The sequence below is a fragment of the Ovis aries genome, chromosome 5 (genome assembly GCF_016772045.2).
Source record: "Ovis aries strain OAR_USU_Benz2616 breed Rambouillet chromosome 5, ARS-UI_Ramb_v3.0, whole genome shotgun sequence".
NCBI lineage: Eukaryota > Metazoa > Chordata > Mammalia > Artiodactyla > Bovidae > Ovis > Ovis aries.
This window is the reverse complement of record NC_056058.1, coordinates 43,546,147-43,564,046: the sequence shown is the minus strand read 5'-3', so window position 1 is coordinate 43,564,046 and position 17,900 is coordinate 43,546,147. Positions and strand designations below refer to the sequence as shown.

General features: G+C 34.4%; 1 protein-coding gene across 2 annotated transcripts in view; it reads left to right on the top strand.

The window, feature by feature from the left end:
* Positions 1-17,616, top strand: part of CDKL3 (cyclin dependent kinase like 3) — a 57,104-nt gene extending 39,488 nt beyond the window's left edge. The window contains exons 4-11 of one of the 2 annotated variants that reach the window (XM_060415743.1): positions 872-984; positions 2,433-2,572; positions 6,972-7,060; positions 9,407-9,560; positions 9,659-9,987; positions 11,293-11,383; positions 12,750-12,912; positions 13,954-17,616. In XM_060415743.1, the coding sequence (XP_060271726.1) occupies positions 872-984; positions 2,433-2,572; positions 6,972-7,060; positions 9,407-9,560; positions 9,659-9,987; positions 11,293-11,383; positions 12,750-12,912; positions 13,954-14,081 (1,207 nt within the window). In that variant the 3' untranslated portion in view covers positions 14,082-17,616. Of the gene's footprint in view, positions 1-871; positions 985-2,432; positions 2,573-6,971; positions 7,061-9,406; positions 9,561-9,658; positions 9,988-11,292; positions 11,384-12,749; positions 12,913-13,813 lie in introns of both variants that reach the window. The other variant, XM_060415744.1, reaches the window with a different exon arrangement.
* Positions 17,617-17,900: the final 284 nt, after the last annotated feature.

Genomic DNA, 17,900 nt, shown 5'->3' with positions numbered 1-17,900 from the left:
GTTATCACAAGTTTCCTAGTTCCTCAGTATGGCAAAGTCTTTGCAAACACTGACAAATACTAATTTTTAAATTGTACTAGATATTTCAAAAAGTAGAAAGGCCTCGGTCTATTGTGAATCAGTAAAAATAGTATAGGAAACAACAATCTAATAAACAAATAATGAATCCTGAAGAATGTAAAGACACCATCAAGAGTGTGAGGGTTACAAATTCCTCCGTATCCTCACCAGCACTTATTATCTGACTTTTGGATTCTAGTTATCCTTATCAGTGTAAAGTGGTATCTCCTTATGGGTTTGATTTCCATTTCTTTGATAACTAATGATTTTTGGACTTCATTGTTGATCTTTTAATGTGCTTATTGACCATTTATATATCTTCCTTGGAGAAATTTCTATTCAGAACCTTAGTCCTTTTTTAAATTAGACTGGCTTTTTATTATTAAATTGTAAGAATTCTTTGTATATCTGGATATAAATTCCTTATCAGATACTTGTTTGCAGATATTTTCTCTTATTTAATTGCCTCTTGATTTTATTGATGGTGTGTATCATTAGAGAAACAGAGTTTGTAATTTCAATGAATTTCATTCTGTCTGTTTTTATGCTTTTGGTTTTGCCAGATCCAAGACTGTGAAACGCCTCTGTTTTAAGAGGTTTGTAGTTCTGGTTCTTAGATTTAAGTCTTCCATCCATTTTGAGTCAATTTTTATAAGTGGTGTAAGATAAGGTCATGGACATAGGTTCAATCACTGGTTGGGTAACTAAGATCCTGCAAGTCACACAGCATAGCCAAAACAAAAAGGGTTTTTAAGAAAAGATGTTTTATATATTTCTCCATGAAAGAGTGATTTATTCTCATCTGTTTCAGACCTGTGGATATCTGGGCTTTGGGCTGTATGATCATTGAGATGGCCACTGGAAATCCCTATCTTCCTAGCAGCTCTGATTTGGATTTACTTCATAAAATTGTTTTAAAAGTAGGTAGGTATTACTGAAATGTACTGTTAAATGGCTAAATAAGTGTTTTCAGATAAATTCTGCTTGATTTTCAAATTTAGTCTATCTTTATAAGAATAAAGAAGCATATTGTTTTGATAGATGGAAGTAGATGGATGCTTTGGGCTAATTAAAAAAAGGTAGAAAAATTCTGTTTTTGAAAATAATATATTTTTTTCAGTTCAGTTCAATTCAGTTGCTCAGTTATGTCTGACTCTTTGCGACCCCATGAATCGCAGCACGCCAGGCCTCCCTGTCCTGGATGCAAATAGCTGTACCATGTTGATGGTTGATACTAAGAAAAATAGTAAAATAGGAACCTACTTCAGTTTGTCTGAAAGTTTTTATAAAATTTTGGCTTCTACAAATATTTGCCTCTTTCAAAGAGGACTTTTAAATAATAGAATTGATTTTGGTGCTCTTTTAAAGTGCTTGGAAATAGAAAACCAGTTGTTTACTAAGAAAACTTTTATTAACCACAGTAGATAAGCAGATAGCTAAATATTCAAAAATATGTTTGATGATAGCTGAATTATTTGATGATCTGCTTTGACTACCCAAACATTTTCATGGTTAGTGTTGCTCATGGGGTTTCAAAGATATATTTTTGATTGAGGAGCTTGAGCAACCTATTTTGTGATGAGAAAGCTATACATAAACATATAATTACAGGATCATGAGGAAGGTACTTTGAACAACTCTAAAAACTGTGAATCTGGATAAATATTGGTTAAAGATACAGTTCAGACCCTTAAAGCATCATACTTTTTTCTGTCATATTTAAAATTCTGGTTATGAGATTAATGGTGAGAGAACTCTAGAGATGATGGGATCAGTTTTGTCATTTTACAAATGAGAAAACGAAGATATAGAAAGGGAAGATTTGCCCAAGGTCACAGAACTAGTTAAGAGCAAAACTAGTGGTAGAACTTAGCTCTTTCTGCTCCTATTCATAGTTCTCTACATTCTGCTACTAATCTATAGCCTTGTTTTTTCTTTACAATATTTCTATTTCTATATAATTTTAGTATTTTAGCTGTTTTGAATAAGACTTTGCCGATCACCACTTGCTAGATAAACCATTTTGATACCCTTATGGAAATACATAACAGTTTGAATGTGCCTTTTCTAATAGCATTATATATCATGTCTTGTATTTTGAAAAAAGAAAATGCACCTGTGGTTTTTTATTCTCTACTGCCTATGTGCTATCAACAGATTACTGGGGAACTTACTTTTTTATGCTGTATTCAGAAGATAGTTCCTTATGCTATATTCAGAAGATAGTTTCTTGTTCAATTTTTAAAAATTGAGAGAACTTAATTGTTATTCTTTCTTTCAGTAATTTGATGCAGACAACATAACAATTTGATTATTTTGGTTGTAGAATAATATCCCTGTTTTCTTATGTATGTATTTTTTTCTCTTTTCAGGCAATTTGACACCTCACTTGCAGAATATCTTTTCTAAGAGTCCCATTTTTGCTGGGGTGGTCCTTCCTCAAGTTCAACATCCCAAAAGTGCAAGAAAAAAATACCCAAAGCTAAATGGATTGCTGGCTGACATAGTTCATGTATGTTAAGAGATTAAGGACTTATTTATTGGAAATTTGCATAAATTATAATACAGTTTTAAGATATGACTTTAATGAAATTCCAAAAGGATTCCTGGAGTAATATTAACTGTTCAAAGTTATTATATTCTTCTGTGTTTATGTCTTTAGTTCAGAGAAGTTAAAAGTCACAGACTGTTAGAATTTAAAGGCCCCTGGGATAATCCAGTCTATTCTTTCTTGTTAATTCCAATTTTATTGATAAACTGGAAAATTTTAAGGATAAACTGGAAAATGTTAAGGACTTACCATGTTGATCAACACCTTTTAACAGCCAGTCTTCCCAGCAGCTACCCAAGAGATTTCTTCCTTGTACAGTGATATTCTAAGGTATGTCGAGGCACTGGCAGCTATAGTTGTAATGTAGTTTGAGGATATACCAGTGCCAAAATTCAGGTTGATTTGGAGAAAACAAAAACATTATATAGCACTTTTAAATTAGTTTAAAATTTAAATTTTATTTTGAACTGCATAATAAATATACTAGCATACTTAGAATAGAATTCAAGAAGTGAGAGAGCTACTTGCTTCTGTTTATTTTCTCTTCCCAGCCAATTTTCTTTCCCAGGGTCAATTAACTTGTCTTACTTCTAATGTATAGCCCTTAAAAAAAGTGGTAATCTAACTTCAAAGCAAATATAGCATGGTGTTTATGAGAGAGGGCTCTGAATTCACATGAACTTTCTTTAAAACCCAGCTCTGTTACTAATTAGCTCCATAAACTTGAGCAAGTCAATCTCCATGCCTCAGTTTACTGAGTTGTAAAACAACATTAACAATATTTATTTTCTGGAGCTGGAGGATAAAATGAGCTAATGGTAGAAATGTTCTTAGCACAAAGCCTAGAATAAGCTGTCAACAAATGTTGTTAATGTTAACTGTTGTTGCTGTCTTTTAGATAAAACTAAACATGACATGTAACACCTAAAGACTTATCAAAGGAAGAAAGTTATTTCTTTGGTAACTGTAAAGAACTAGAGTTTATTAAAGGATCAGTTTTTTGCTACATTTTCCACTTTAATTTCTTTTTTTTCATGTCATAGTTTTGATTTTACAAAGAATACATAATGATCATAAAAAAATAGAATACTTGATAGAGAAGTTAACATTTTCCCAACCCCCGCAATCCAGGAAAAATTACTGTTGATGTTTTGGTTTATATAATTTTCCCAACCAAATACATGCGTAACAGTTTATGCTTTTTAAAAGGTGTCATACTTTATTGTTGTTTAGTCACTAAGTCCTGTTTGACTCTTTTGTGACCCCATGGACTATAGGCTTCCAGGCTTCTCTGTCCATGGGATTTCCCAGGCAAGAATACAGAAATGCATTGCCATTTCCTTCTTGAGGGGATCTTCCCCACTCAGGGATGGAACCCACATCTGCTGCATTGGCAGGCGGTTTCTTTGCCACTGAGCCACCTGGGAAGCCCTGTCTTACTTTACACACTGCTATGTAACCTGTTTATTTTCACTTAGCATTATAGTCTATGGGGTCGCACAGAGTCGGACATGACTGAAGCAACTTAGCAGCAGCAGCAGCATTATAGTTTAAGCACACTGCCATGTCAGTAAATATGGAGCTGTGTCATAATTTTAGTGCTTGCATAGTGTTTCATTGTGTGACTATACTCTAGTTTATCTTGAAATTTTGGACACTAGGTTTCAAGTTTTTTCCTTATTGGGAAAGATGCTATAGTAAACATCTTTTATATATCTGTATGAGCTTGTGGTATTATTTGCTTGGGATAAATTCTTAGAAGTGTGACTGGTAGACCAAAGGGTTTATACTTGTTAGGACTTTTGGTATATCTTGCTATTTTTTCCTCCAGAAAGATTTCATAGATTTATACTCAAGTAGCATTGGGTATAAATCTCTATTCTCAATCTAACATTGAATATTATAATATTAAAAACATTTGCAACTTAATTAACTAGAGATACAGTATATTTTTTAAAATTGCACTTCCTTCATTACAGGGAAATTGGACATGTTACTGACATTAATTGGTCATTTGTAGTTCTTATTTTAAGAATCCTTAAACTATTTGTGATTTAAAGTATACTTTTACATTGACTTGCCAAATAATCATATTAGTGTCCTGTTTTATATATTCTAAATACTTTTTTCAACTTGAATAATCCAGTGATTTGGAATGCCACATTTATCATAGACAGATTGCTTATACATGCTGAGGTATATTTGTATTTCAATGATTTCTCTCCTTATTCTATTACAAGTACAATTTTGATTATTATAACTTTCAAATACATTTTTTTTTTTTTGGTCACACCATGCAGCTTGTGGGATCTTAGTTCCGCAACCAGTGATTGAACCTGGGCCCTGGCAGTGAAAGCGCTGAGTCCTAACCACTGGACCGCCAAAGAATTTCCTAAAATACATCTTAATACCTGGTGTAGAGCATGTATTTTTTTCCCTAGATTTAAAAATTTTAAACAATATTATAATGGTATAATTTCTATACAGTAAACTACATGATTTCAGATGTACAATTTGATGAGTTTTGGTAAATGTATACATACCTGTAAAACCACCACTACAATCAACATACCTAAAATTTCCATCACTTCCCAAAATGTCCTTGCATCCTTTTGTCATCCAACTTTCCCTTCATTCCTGTCCCTAAACAACCACTGATTTATTTTCCACTATAGTTTATATTTTCTAGAATAGTCTGTAAATGGAATCAAACAGTGTATATATTCTTTCATGTCAGTCTTTTTTAACTCAGCGTATAGCCTAGAGATTCAGTTCATGTTTTTGTGTGTATCAGTAGTTTATTCCTTTTTATTGCTGAGTAATATTCCATGTATGAACATATCACACTTTAAAAAAAAAATCTGTTTCCCTGTTTTGGGTTTTTTCCTCTTTTTGGCTACTACAAGTAAAATTGCTGTTGACATTCACTTCTAAGTCTTCGTGTAGGTATGCGTTTTTATTTTAGGAGGGACAACAGCCAGTCTGTTTCTCAAAGTGTCATATTTTACATTTTCCAAACCAGGGCAAATGTTTAAATTCTGTAAATTATACTGTTTACAGAAGGAATATATATCTGCTTCCAATTGGCTGTGACCTTTTAGCTTTTTTCTTCCTAAGTTTTATCGATGGGTAACTATTAATGTTCTAAAATAAGTACATGCTTTTAGCTAGTTTCAGTCTTAAGGATATGACTATTCTCACATCATAAAGACGAAAATAGACTTTCTGAGTCAATTTTTAAAAATTGTGGTAAAAAAAATAGAACCACATAACATAAAATCTATCCTCTTAACCAAATTTTAAAATGGACAGTGTGATATTGTTAACTATAAGCAAATTCTTGTATAGCAGATCTCTATAACTTTGTGAATCAGTTTAAACTAGACTTTGTGAAATAAACAGAAGTGTAATGTTATATGCAATTACTTTGTACATTCTGGATTTTAACTATTGTTTCCATTTATGAGATCTTAGACCAATTACTTGTCCTCTTTGGGCCTTAGTCTCCTCATCTGTACAATGAGGATAGTAGTAGTACCCATCTTGTAGGGTTGTTGTTGGGATCAGGCAATAGGAAAAGACTAGATAGAGTGTTATATGACAAACACATAATAAGCATAAATAAAAGTTACCTATTATTAGTATGTTTTGCCTTCTTTTGGAGGAAGAATGAAAATTATCAGGCAAATGGCTTTTATTCAAATTATGTCTTTAATATTTGGATTAATGTATTCTAATTATGATTAATTATATGTAGAGTCATTATATACAACTTATTTTCTGATACTCTTACTTCACTGTCTCTTTGTTTTGTAGGGGTTTTTTTGGTTCTCAGTTGAAGTAATCCCAAGTGAAGGGAAGCAGAAAATAGCTGTTCTGATAATGGGTTATTGAAGGATTTGGGGGCTTGGATACTTGTGAAATTGTTTTATGCCATATGAAAAGCATTGAATTAGGAATCAGACAATATGAGTTAAAATTCTAGTTTGGCAAATTACTAAACATGCTTCTAGCTCTATAAAATGGAAGTGATAAGTCATGAACTTTCTTCCTTACAGGGCTGAATAAGAGGACCAAAATGAGCTAAATAATTCCTACTAATTCCAGCAGAAATAGACTGACTTCTGTTTTGGCTAGAAATAGGACATTTAACCTGTAGTGTTGCTTTACAAGTACAAATTTCTTACGGAAACAAGTGGTCAGAACTCACTGTCAAAAAGTTCTGAGGTCTAATTCTATCTTTTCAAGAACTCTTTTAGCTCTGGGTAATTAATTATACCTGCATTTGTGAAATTTAACATTTACCTTAAGGAGACATGTTAAGAATTTGTTTAACATGGAATCTTTTTTCATTTTCTAGGCTTGCTTACAAATTGATCCTGCTGAGAGGATGTCATCTACCAATCTTTTGCATCATGAGTATTTTACTAGAGATGGATTTATTGAAAAGTAAGCATTTTGAGTGAGTGGGGACTTCTTCGTGTTTTGTATTAGGAAATTTTACTAGCATGAAAATTGCTACATAGGTTAATGTTACACAAAAGAATTCAGTTTATCAAAAACTTACTGAGTTTTTGTATTGACTAGATATATGGTAGACTTGCAGCTGTCATGGTGAAAACTGCTAAGAAAAATAGTGCAGTTAACATTTATTACACAGTTACTATGTCCTAGACAGTGAGCTAAGCTCTTCACATGCATTTGTCAATTCTTACTATAGGGCAGCTGCTGCTGCTAAGTTGCTTCAGTCGTGTCTGACTCTGTGCAACCCCATAGACGGCCTCCCACCAGGCTCCCCAGTCCCTGGGATTCTCCAGGCAAGGACACTGGAGTAGGTTGCCATTTCCTTCTCCAATGCATGAAAGTGAAAAGTGAAAGCAAAGTCGCTCAGTCGTGTCCGACTCTTAGTGACCCTATGGACTGCAACCCACCAGGCTCCTCCGTCCATGGGATTTTCCAGGCAAGAGTACTGGAGTGGGGTGCCATTGCCTTCTCCAACTATAGTGCAGAGATAACATTAAATAAACCATCAATATTTTTTAGCCTTGTTTCCACTTAGACCCCTGACTCAGAATAGTCCAGTTTTTCCTCTTGACAGCATCTCTGACCTATATATTATAATTAGCATTCATTTCCCAGATGATTTTTTTCTCTGCTTTACTTATTATCTGTTGCAGTTCCTGTTGTTTTATTCTCCCCACCAAACTGGAAGTTCCCTGAAGACAGGGACCATGGCTCTTAAAGCCTTTCTCTGTCCCACATTGTATCTAAAATATATGTTAACACTGTGAATTCATAAATCAGCCATGCTTCTTTAAAAAAAAAAAACACCATTTTCTATTTGAGCTTTGAAAGAAACAGGAAAAGTTTATTAATTGCAAAATTATTGTTTGCCTTGGAGTATGAGGCAGAAACATAAATATTAATTTGAAATGTGTTGGAGTTAAGATCAGGCATAGGAAAGTCCAGGACCTCCTTCGAAAATAGACTGAAGTAGAAAAAGTCAAAGAAAAGGGAACTGTTGCAAGTAAGTAGAACCTGAAGCATTTCAAGAATTTTATTCTAAAACAGAAAATGGGAAGATATATTAAAAGTACCATTGATGAGAAGTATCAGTTATTGAATAAAAGAGTTGCTTCCTGTCAATTCTATATAGACTCTTTTGATTTCTCTTGGGTATTTAACTATTAGGATTTTACTATCACAGGGTAAAAGTTCTTGAGTTCCACAAGGCAAGGAAATTTTAACAGAAATGTGCCATTTTCTTATTCAGCCAAACTAATCACACTTTTTTTTTTTTCCTTCATCTCACACTTACCCTTTGCTATAATTCTAGGGAAGATTTCATTCATGGTAGAACTTATTCAGTCTCAAACTGATAGCAGCAGCTGCTTCAAGAAAGGAAACTGTAGCTCGGGGAAAAGGGTGGAAAGGAGACTTTTCAGTATAAAGTTTTTGAGTTTTGAGCCATACAAATTGGACTTTCTATTTAAAAATAAATAACTTTTATAAAAAGCCAAGCTCAGACTTCCGCAGTGGTCCAGTGGTTAAGAATCCGCCTGCCGGTGCAGGGGACATGGGTCTGACCCCTGGTCCAGGAAGATTCCACATGCCGCAGGGCAGCTGAGCCCCTGTTCCATGCCACAACAGCTGAAGCCTGTGTGCCCAAGAGGCCATGCTCTGCAACAAGAGAAGCAGCTACAATGAGAGAATCCCATACACCACAACGAGAGAGTAACCCCTCTCTACTAGAAGGGCAACCAGAGAAGCAATGTGCAGCAATGAAGACCCAGTACAGCCAAAAATAAATAAATAAATAAATAAATTTTAAGCCAACCTAAAGCCAAAACAATCTCGCTTCAGTATTGATGTATTCTAATTCAAAAATATTTCTCTAGAGTAAGATTTTAGAAACTAGTTCATCTTTTAAGTCCTATTAAAAGAATAGGACTTAAAAGGGACAAAGTGGCCTGAGTCTTCTTTGAAGAGAATAGTACATTTATCAGAATTGAAAGCAGTGCTTTTATTAAGTAAGCTTTACATCACAAAAGAAAACTAATTCATATGTCTATCTTGTGAAAGTTTTATTAATAGTAAATTACCATGGAGAAACTGTTGAAAGATGTATCTTTACCAAGAAACAACTTGTATTAGATAAATATTGTGCCATCTCTTGGCATACATTACTGATAACTTATTTATGCTGTAGCTCAGATGTAAATTAATTGATTAAAAGGTCTTTTAAAGATTAAACAGTATCTACATAAAATTATTTGATATTGCTTGTTTTATCAGATTCATACCAGAACTGAAAGCTAAATTGCTACAAGAAGCAAAGGTCAATTCATTCATAAAACCAAAAGAGAATTCTAAAGAAAATGAATTTATGAAAGAAGAAAGAAAAACAATTTATACCAATACACTGCAAAGTATTTCAGTTTGGGGAAAGGTAAAAACTGGTCTTATTTTTAGCTAGTATAACTGTATTATAGTTAGTACTCTCGTGATAAAAATAACTGACTCAGATTTTGGATGTATCTATTCTAGGAATTGGAAAAAGAGAAAAAGCCCAAGGAGATCAAAGTCAGAGTTACTAAAGTTAAAGGAGGAAAAGGAGATATCTTAGAACCAAAAAAGATAGTGTGTGAAGGTGGACATTGTCAACAGGTTGCAGCTGAAACTGCTCATACTATGTCTCAAGATACAAAACCTGTAATCAGTGAGCCAGCAAACCCTGTCAATCCCAGCACTAACGCTACAGGCATGAAAGATGATCCATGTGCTGGGGGTAGTACGGTAATGCCACCCATCAATCTAACTAGCAGTAACTTGATGGCTTCAAATCCCAATTCAAATCTCTCCCACTCCAATTCAAGGTGAGTTTTAACAGAAAATAAACAGAAGGAAATGGACCTAAGTTTTATAATGTTTTTATATAATGGTATTTCAAAGAAGCAAGTTTGTAATGTCTGTATATAAACTGAATTGGAAGGTGTTTTGAAATTATAATCATATAATGGGCCATTACTAAATTCTTCTTATGAATGCTATAGAAGAAATTAACTTTTCTTGGGTATGCTCTAGGTGTGTGGTTTTGCACTAATGCAGTTTGCAAAAACCTCATTTTGAAAAAAAGGCCCTCAGAAAAATTACTTCCCATTTGAAGAGAAAAATGTAATGTGACCTCACTTTTGGTATTGATGTGCCTTTATATAGCAAAGTAAGCTTTATTTTCCTATCGTAGCAAATTATCTAAATGGAAAAAAGATAGTTGAAAATAATCTTATGTAGTCAGATAGCTTTTCAAGGTTAAATATTTTGGGAGAAAAACAACATACTGGATCAATTTTAGATTCAACTACTAATACAGATTTGAGACACTGGTACCATGAACCTAATTAATCAAGGGCAGTGTGACGAATGGACGGCAAGAGTCTGTCTAGCAAGGCATCAGGGCCAGTTCTAAATTTAGGGAACTGCTATGGCTCTAGATCTGACTGACTTCACTTTCACTTTTCACTTTCATGCATTGGAGAAGGAAATGGCAACCCACTCCTGTGTTCTTGCCTGGAGAATCCCAAGGGCGGGGGAGCCTGATGGACTGCCGTCTATGGGGTCGCACAGAGTCGGACACAACTGAAGCGACTTAGCAGCAGCAGCATGGCTCTAGATGGAGTAGGAGGCTCAGTTCAGCATCCTAGAAGACTAGTTCAATCCTAGCAGGCTGGTTTGGGCTGTAAGTTGTGAAGCTTAGCGGTCTGCAGAGGTGGCAAGTGGACATGTCTATATAACAGACTACAGACAGCAAGTGCCAGTCGTTCTTGAGGTAACTCCCAAACCATGGTTGTAATAACCATAATTATAAACTAGCCTTGGTCAAAAGCTCAGAAATTCATGAACCCAGTAGTTAAGAGGTCCAGGTTCAGAAGAGATAGAGAGAACCAAGCGGGCCAGCTGGAGTAACCCCATCCACAGCATGGTGTCACCACTGATGTTAGCCATGAGTGAGTTGTTCTCTGCTGTTTTTTCCTCTTAGAGCTGTTGGTACTTATGGACTAACAATTGCATTTTGGCACATGTTCAAACAGTAGACTACCATGGTATAACTTATCATTATTGAAGCTAAAACAGAAGAATTTCTGAGGAGTTCTAATAACTTCTCATTTGTTTTTAAATAATAGGTTAACTGAAAGAGCCAAAAAGAGACGTACGTCTTCACAATCTATTGGACAAGTTATATCTAACAGGCATGAGGATACAGGTTCCACTCAAGTAAGGCAAGAACCTCATCATTAAATTACATCCTCTTTCAACATTATCCTCTCACCCTGTGTCCTTTTCTTTGTCTTTAGGGCTCTAACATTTTATTTAATGTGCTTTTATTTTTCCCTTTTACCCTGGAGTGAAAATAGGTCATCATTTCCTTAATGTTTTCACAGTTTTAGTTAATTTCTTATAACTTGATTTGTGTATTCAATGAGTGACTTGGGGGGAAAAAGGTAAGATTTTCCTTTAAAAATCACAAGACTTTTTGGTTTTTCACTTCAAAAAATGATTTTAATATCTTACTTTATAGAGTAAGAGCAATTGCCAAATAAATACATCTTACTTTTCCCAAGAAAACAAAATTGGTGTCATTCATTTTCCCATTTTTCACATAGGAAAATAGTTTACTTTATAATTGAAACAATGTTATTTATAATAATAAGACATTGAAAACAGCACATCCATCCAAGAACAAGTGACTGGTTAAATATGTTAGAATATATCCACATAATGGGATACTGAGCATTACATGACATTACATTACATTAACCTAAGAAAGTTTCTATCGTTTGTTATAAAATAAGCAAAAACAGGTAGCACAAAAGTTTTTCCAGAATGCTGAGTTCACAAGTAATTTTTTCCTTTGGCTTTTCCCAGTGTCCAGAGCACATCATTTTGTAAATTGAAAAATAAGTTATTAATAAAATGAACCAGAGCAGTTTGTTCAAAATCAGAGTGCAATGAATAGGATAAAAAATTAAAAGTTGAGACTGTGGTTCTCATGATCAAGACTATCCTCAGAACGTTGAATAAGCTAAAAAAATTTATGAAATTTTTATTGGAGTTTGATCCGTTTATATGTTTGATGATATGCTCTTCTACGTCTTTTTGGAAAAAATGATTTATTTTATCTTTGGCCGTGCTCGGACTTCTTGTTGCACAGATTTTTCTCCGGGTGCAGCGAGCAGGGCCCACTGTCTAGTTGTAGTGCTCGGGCCTCTCACGGCAGTGGCTTCTCTTGTTGTGGAGCATGGGCTCTAGAGCATGTGGGCTCAGTAGTTACGGCTCTTGGGCTCCAGACACAGACTCAGTAGCTGTGGCGCACCAGCTTGGCTGCTCCATGGCACGGAGGACTCTCCTGGACCAGGGATTGGACCCTTGTCTTCTGCATTGGCAGGTGGATTCTTTACCACTGAGCCACCAGGGAAAGCCCTCTCTTCTACTTTTTAATTATTAAAATAACCTTGCAAAGACTAATTTTTATGCCTATCTTACACCATCCAAAAGGCTGAAATTTGTTGGCTCCTCATCCAGCAAGTAGTTACACACCTTTTTTCAAATTAACTCTTATTTGTTTTTTTTTTTTTTTTAGAGCCAAATGGAGAAGTGTGTGTTTAATGAGCGAACCAGCCAAACTGACCAAATGGCAAATGGAAACAAAAGGAAGCTGAATTTTTCCAGATCTGACAGGAAAGAATTCCATTTCCCAGAATTGCCTTTCATAATACAATCAAAGGAGATGAAAGGAATGGAAGGTAAACGTTTATTGCAGTTTTACAAATCTCCAGATAGAATATTTTAAAAAACCTTTTCTGGTAATACAACTTACATTTATAATATGACTTAGGTAGAAAGAAGTATGTGTGTGTATGTGCGTGCATGCTCAGTCCCTTCAGTCGTGTCTGACTCCGTGTGAAGCTATGGACTGTAGCCCTCCAGGCTCCATGGGGTTCTCCAGGCAAGAATACTGGAGTGAGTTTCCATGCCCTTCTCCAGGGGATCTTCCTGATCCAGGGATCGAACCCACATCTCTTACATCTCCTGCACTGGCAGACAGGTTCTTCACCACTAGCGCCACTTAGGAAGCCCCAGAATGGAGTATACTGCTAGGCAAAATATTTTCAGCTGATGAAAAAAAATTTTTTTCCATAGTCAAATAAAGGGTAATACTTAAAGGAGATAATTTTAAAGAAGGGTTAAGAAAAATTTTTAAAGTAAAAATTTTATTAGCTCAATTTTGTTGAAATGTTAGAATAGTATTTGAGGGAGACGTTTTTGGTTTATGACCTAGGGCAATTGCAGTTTCCTCTGTTTTTCTGGGATAACTTGTCCATATAATAGCAGGAATGATGTATGTGTGCTTCAGGCATTCAAGGAGTTAGTCAATTAAGATTTTATAACATGTATTGAGCTCATAAAATGAAGCTCATTTTTTTTTGCAGTCATTTCTTTGAAGAACAGTGACACCTTGTGAAAAGATAATATAATAGCAAGAAAATAGTACTTGCATAACTCAAGAGGAATTATCTGATCCACATAACAGTAATACTCAGAATTTTAAAAGTAAATGTCTTCTTTATTTAGAGGACAGACTGGTAGACTATTTGTAAAATTATATAACAAATCATTTATGACTGATATTTTATACCATTACAGCTCATGATTTGTTTAGTTCCTTTATAATAAACTGAGAAACTGACTTTAGTGGATATCAGAATTTCCATTTGAAACTCTTGAAAAGGAAAGTAAAATTTCAAGGTAAGAGTAACAAGTTCTCGTATATATTTTTGCAAAAGTGAAACAGATTAAAGTGTTGAAGAGGGAATCAAAGAGAACAGATTCATCTAAAATACCAACTTTACTTAATGCAGATCAATATCAAGAAAAACAAGAGGTAAAACTTTTTATTGATAGCTTTTGCTAAGTAATGATGTTTAGAACATTTGACTTAGTATATAATTTGTTATTACTGTTGGAAAGTTAGATAAAATTTCAAAATTCTGTAATCTTTGACCTCTAGAAACAGAACTATATTTTCCTAGAATAATCAATTATAAAGGTTTTAAAAAATGTTTTATTTTTGAGGGTAGTAAATTTGAACCCTCATTTGAATGTTGAGTAACTGAATATATGCTACCCAGAGAAAATAGTATGTGTGTTATGTATACTACTTGGTGGTAGGTAAACCATGCCAGAGGAAAGGAATAGTGGTATAAACATAGGATTATCCTGGCCACAAGAACATATGTATTTTGTCTTTAGCCTTTTTCTTCCTTTTTTTCCCTCCAATTTATTCCCCCATCTCTGCTCTCTAACTACTGTCCTATTTTCATAAAGATATGCTCTGAGCTAAGTATCAGATAATCTTGAATTTTATTTGGGGATCTTGAAGCCATCAGTATCTATTATAAATTAATACTCTTTAAAGGTATTCTTTTAAGGGAAAGGGATTGTGCTGAGAGTCCACTGAATTAAATTATATTAACAGCCTTCTATCCTGTACACCTGTGAGGTCATCAACTTTGTTATCTCGGTTTCTTATTTTCTAAATAAAATTGACTACATTTTTATCTGTGATAAAATTAGCACATACTTATTAAGGAAATTTGAGGAACTTATAAAAATAGAAACCATCATCTAAAACTATGTAAGAAGGTATTTTTTTTTGTAAGAAGATATTTTTAACCAAGTCTATTGATTTCTAAAACATTCAGGTAAGAATTATCAGACACTGTTAGATATACTTTCACAGTGACATTTATGCCTTATTCCTGGCCTTGAACTTGTTGACAACTCCACAATCAGTTTCGCAGAGAAGAAATATTTTCTAGATAGAACAAGAAAGGCATTAACAGTCATCTTTTAGTTTGTTATAAAAAAGAATAAGGTGACTTCAAACTTTTAAACCTGGGTGACTTACTGATATCACAGTGTGTTGAACAGCACACCATTTGCACATTTTTGGAATAATTGGATGAGTTAAGGGTTTTGAGTTTGGGCAGACTAGTAATGTGCTGCATGTGTTTGTCCTACTGTACTGTGAAAGCCCTCAGAACTAAAATTACATTTTAATCCAGGAAGAAAGGAACTCTTAAGACAGTTCTGACATTTTAAAAATACATAATAGGAAGGGAAAATCCCTTTTTGTGCATATAATGTAGAACTCCTGAAAAGATGATCTTTTAAAGAGTAACAGTGAAACAGTTGTAGTTATTAGAAATATCCAGAAGTCATCAATGATAATAATAGTTTATATGTATCAGATTGGCCAAAAAGTTTGTTTAGACAGTTTCCACAAGATGGTAAGGAAAAACCCAACCCAACACTAATCATTCAAATGCAGTTCTGACAAGTGACAGAAATTACATATGCTGCTGCTGCTGAGTCGCTTCAGTCGTGCCCGACTCTGTGCGACCCCAGAGACGGCAGCCCACCAGGCTCCCCCATCCCCGGGATTCTCCAGGCAAGAACACAGGAGTGGGTTGCCATTGCCTTCTCCGAAATTACCTATGAGGCTGATTCAAATGCTTTTAATAAATTAATCTCAGAATTAAGAAAATGTCCTAAATTTCAAGTTGATAGGTTGTTAATTTAGAGCATGAGAGAATATGATATGTTTTTAAAAACTTAAGACAGGGAATGGCAGCTTATTTGTTCTATCCACAGATTTGTTTCTGACTTACTAAATCATATCCAGGCACTTCCCAGTTAACAGTATAGACATGTATTCAATAGATGCTATGACCTAGAGAGAAATTCCCATTACTGCTGAGTGATTCAGGCAGGAAAGAAGAGTCTGCAGAAGAGCCCCCTTCAGTTCTGTCTTAGGATGGTAATAAGGACCCTTTGCTAAATAGTCTCCCTGGGCCTTATAAAATAGCTCCCAGGTGCAAAGCCAAGTACTTATCTGTGGCTGTATTTCCTTAGCCAAAGACTCACCGTTTCCTCAACTAAGGTCCTGTTTCTATTTACTTTTTAGAATACAGGAAATGCACAAACTGAAAGGAAGAAGAACCTGCCAGATGTAGAGTAGAAAATGCAGCAGCTGAAAATTCAGGGAACCCCAGAATCACACTGTATGGTTAAAAAAAATCCTTTTTATTAATATTACATACACAAAAATGTTGACTAGAGAATTCTACAGATAGATCGTAAATCCTGTGTAGTTATGTGTAAACTCAACCTAACTTTGTTTTTAAATTTATTAATCTATAAATGTTTCATGTTTTCTTAATTTGAACATTACTTTATAAAAATGGCCTGACTGGTACATCCTAATAAAACTACAGCTTATGTTTGGTCATATAATTGTATTTGATGACCTGTTATCTCAGTCATGTTTGATTACTGGTCATTCTTAGCTTTGGTTCAGAACTTTATAGATAGAAAGATTTCTAAATGTGTAAAATGAGATTCCAATGTCTGGGAGAACCAGACATCTCTGAGCAAGCAAGTACACTAGATAACATGAAACATGGGTTTGGTTTTACATTGGACATTCTGGAGCAGTATTTAATTGAACATATCATGAAACATGTTTAAAACGATGGAAATTGAGCCGAGTCTTGAAGGAAATCTTTTGGCTTGACCAGCATGTTTATCATTTAGTAGTTTATATAGAATATATTGTTATGTATAATTTAACATTTATACGGTCAAAGTTTTGGCAACATGTATTTATATTCTTATCCCTGGTTCTTACTGGCTTGGTTTCTGATTTTAGGATGGAGATGGCCATTGTAAGGGGAAGAATTTGAAGAGGAACAGACTTTTTTCCTGGTAGTGTCTTCTCTTTTAAATCTTAAAAAATACAAATTGGCAAGTCTTCCCTTTTAATTTTATATACAACAGAAACGTAACATGAGCTGTTACGACAGTAGTTAGTCCATAGTAGCATCATCCAACTTTGTTTTGTTAGCAAACCATTCATAGTTTTCTTCTTTCTTCTAAAAATTCTGTTGATGTGATGTTATGATTTGGAATTATAAAGTCATCTCATCTCTACGTGCTTTTTTACTTGCCATCATTACTGAGTAGGTAATACATCCTGTCATATGACCCATACTGTATTTCTACTGATCTCTGCCCTCTGCTAGTCATATAATCTAAGTGTCAGTTTTTTTCTAGAATGCTCTAGCTTCCTGAAGTGAGTTCTTAATGAAATGTCTGACATTTTTAAAAAACGTAGTCCATTACATGATTAAAAATATGTTCTGTTAATTAGCTATAAAAGCATTTATAATACTTATAAAGTATCAAAATTATATCATATTAAATGTTAATTTTTAAAATTCCTTTAAACAACTGCCAGCACTCTTTCAGTTTCCTAGTTCAATCTGATAGTGCCTTTTATGTAGTACAAACTTTTTCTATTTATGTATGACCCAGAAGAGAAACACTACCAAAATTCTTGGTTGTCATATTATTCAAGAAACAAAATGAGATAGTTTGGTATTTTACCAAGACTCTGCCTGATTTTGTATTTACCAAATAGACTTGAACAACAAAGGAAAACATAATTTCTTTATTATGATGTTGTGATCTCTTTTCAACTTATTAAAAGGTTGATTAAAATTTGCAGTGAGTTCTCTGGTGGTCCAGTGGCTAAGACTCCATGCTCCCAATTCAGGGGGCCCGGGTTTGATCCCTGGTTGGGGAACTAGATCCCAGTTCATTTCAGTTCATTTCAGTCGCTCAGTTGTGTCCTACTCTTTGTGACCCCTTGGACTACAGCATGTCAGGC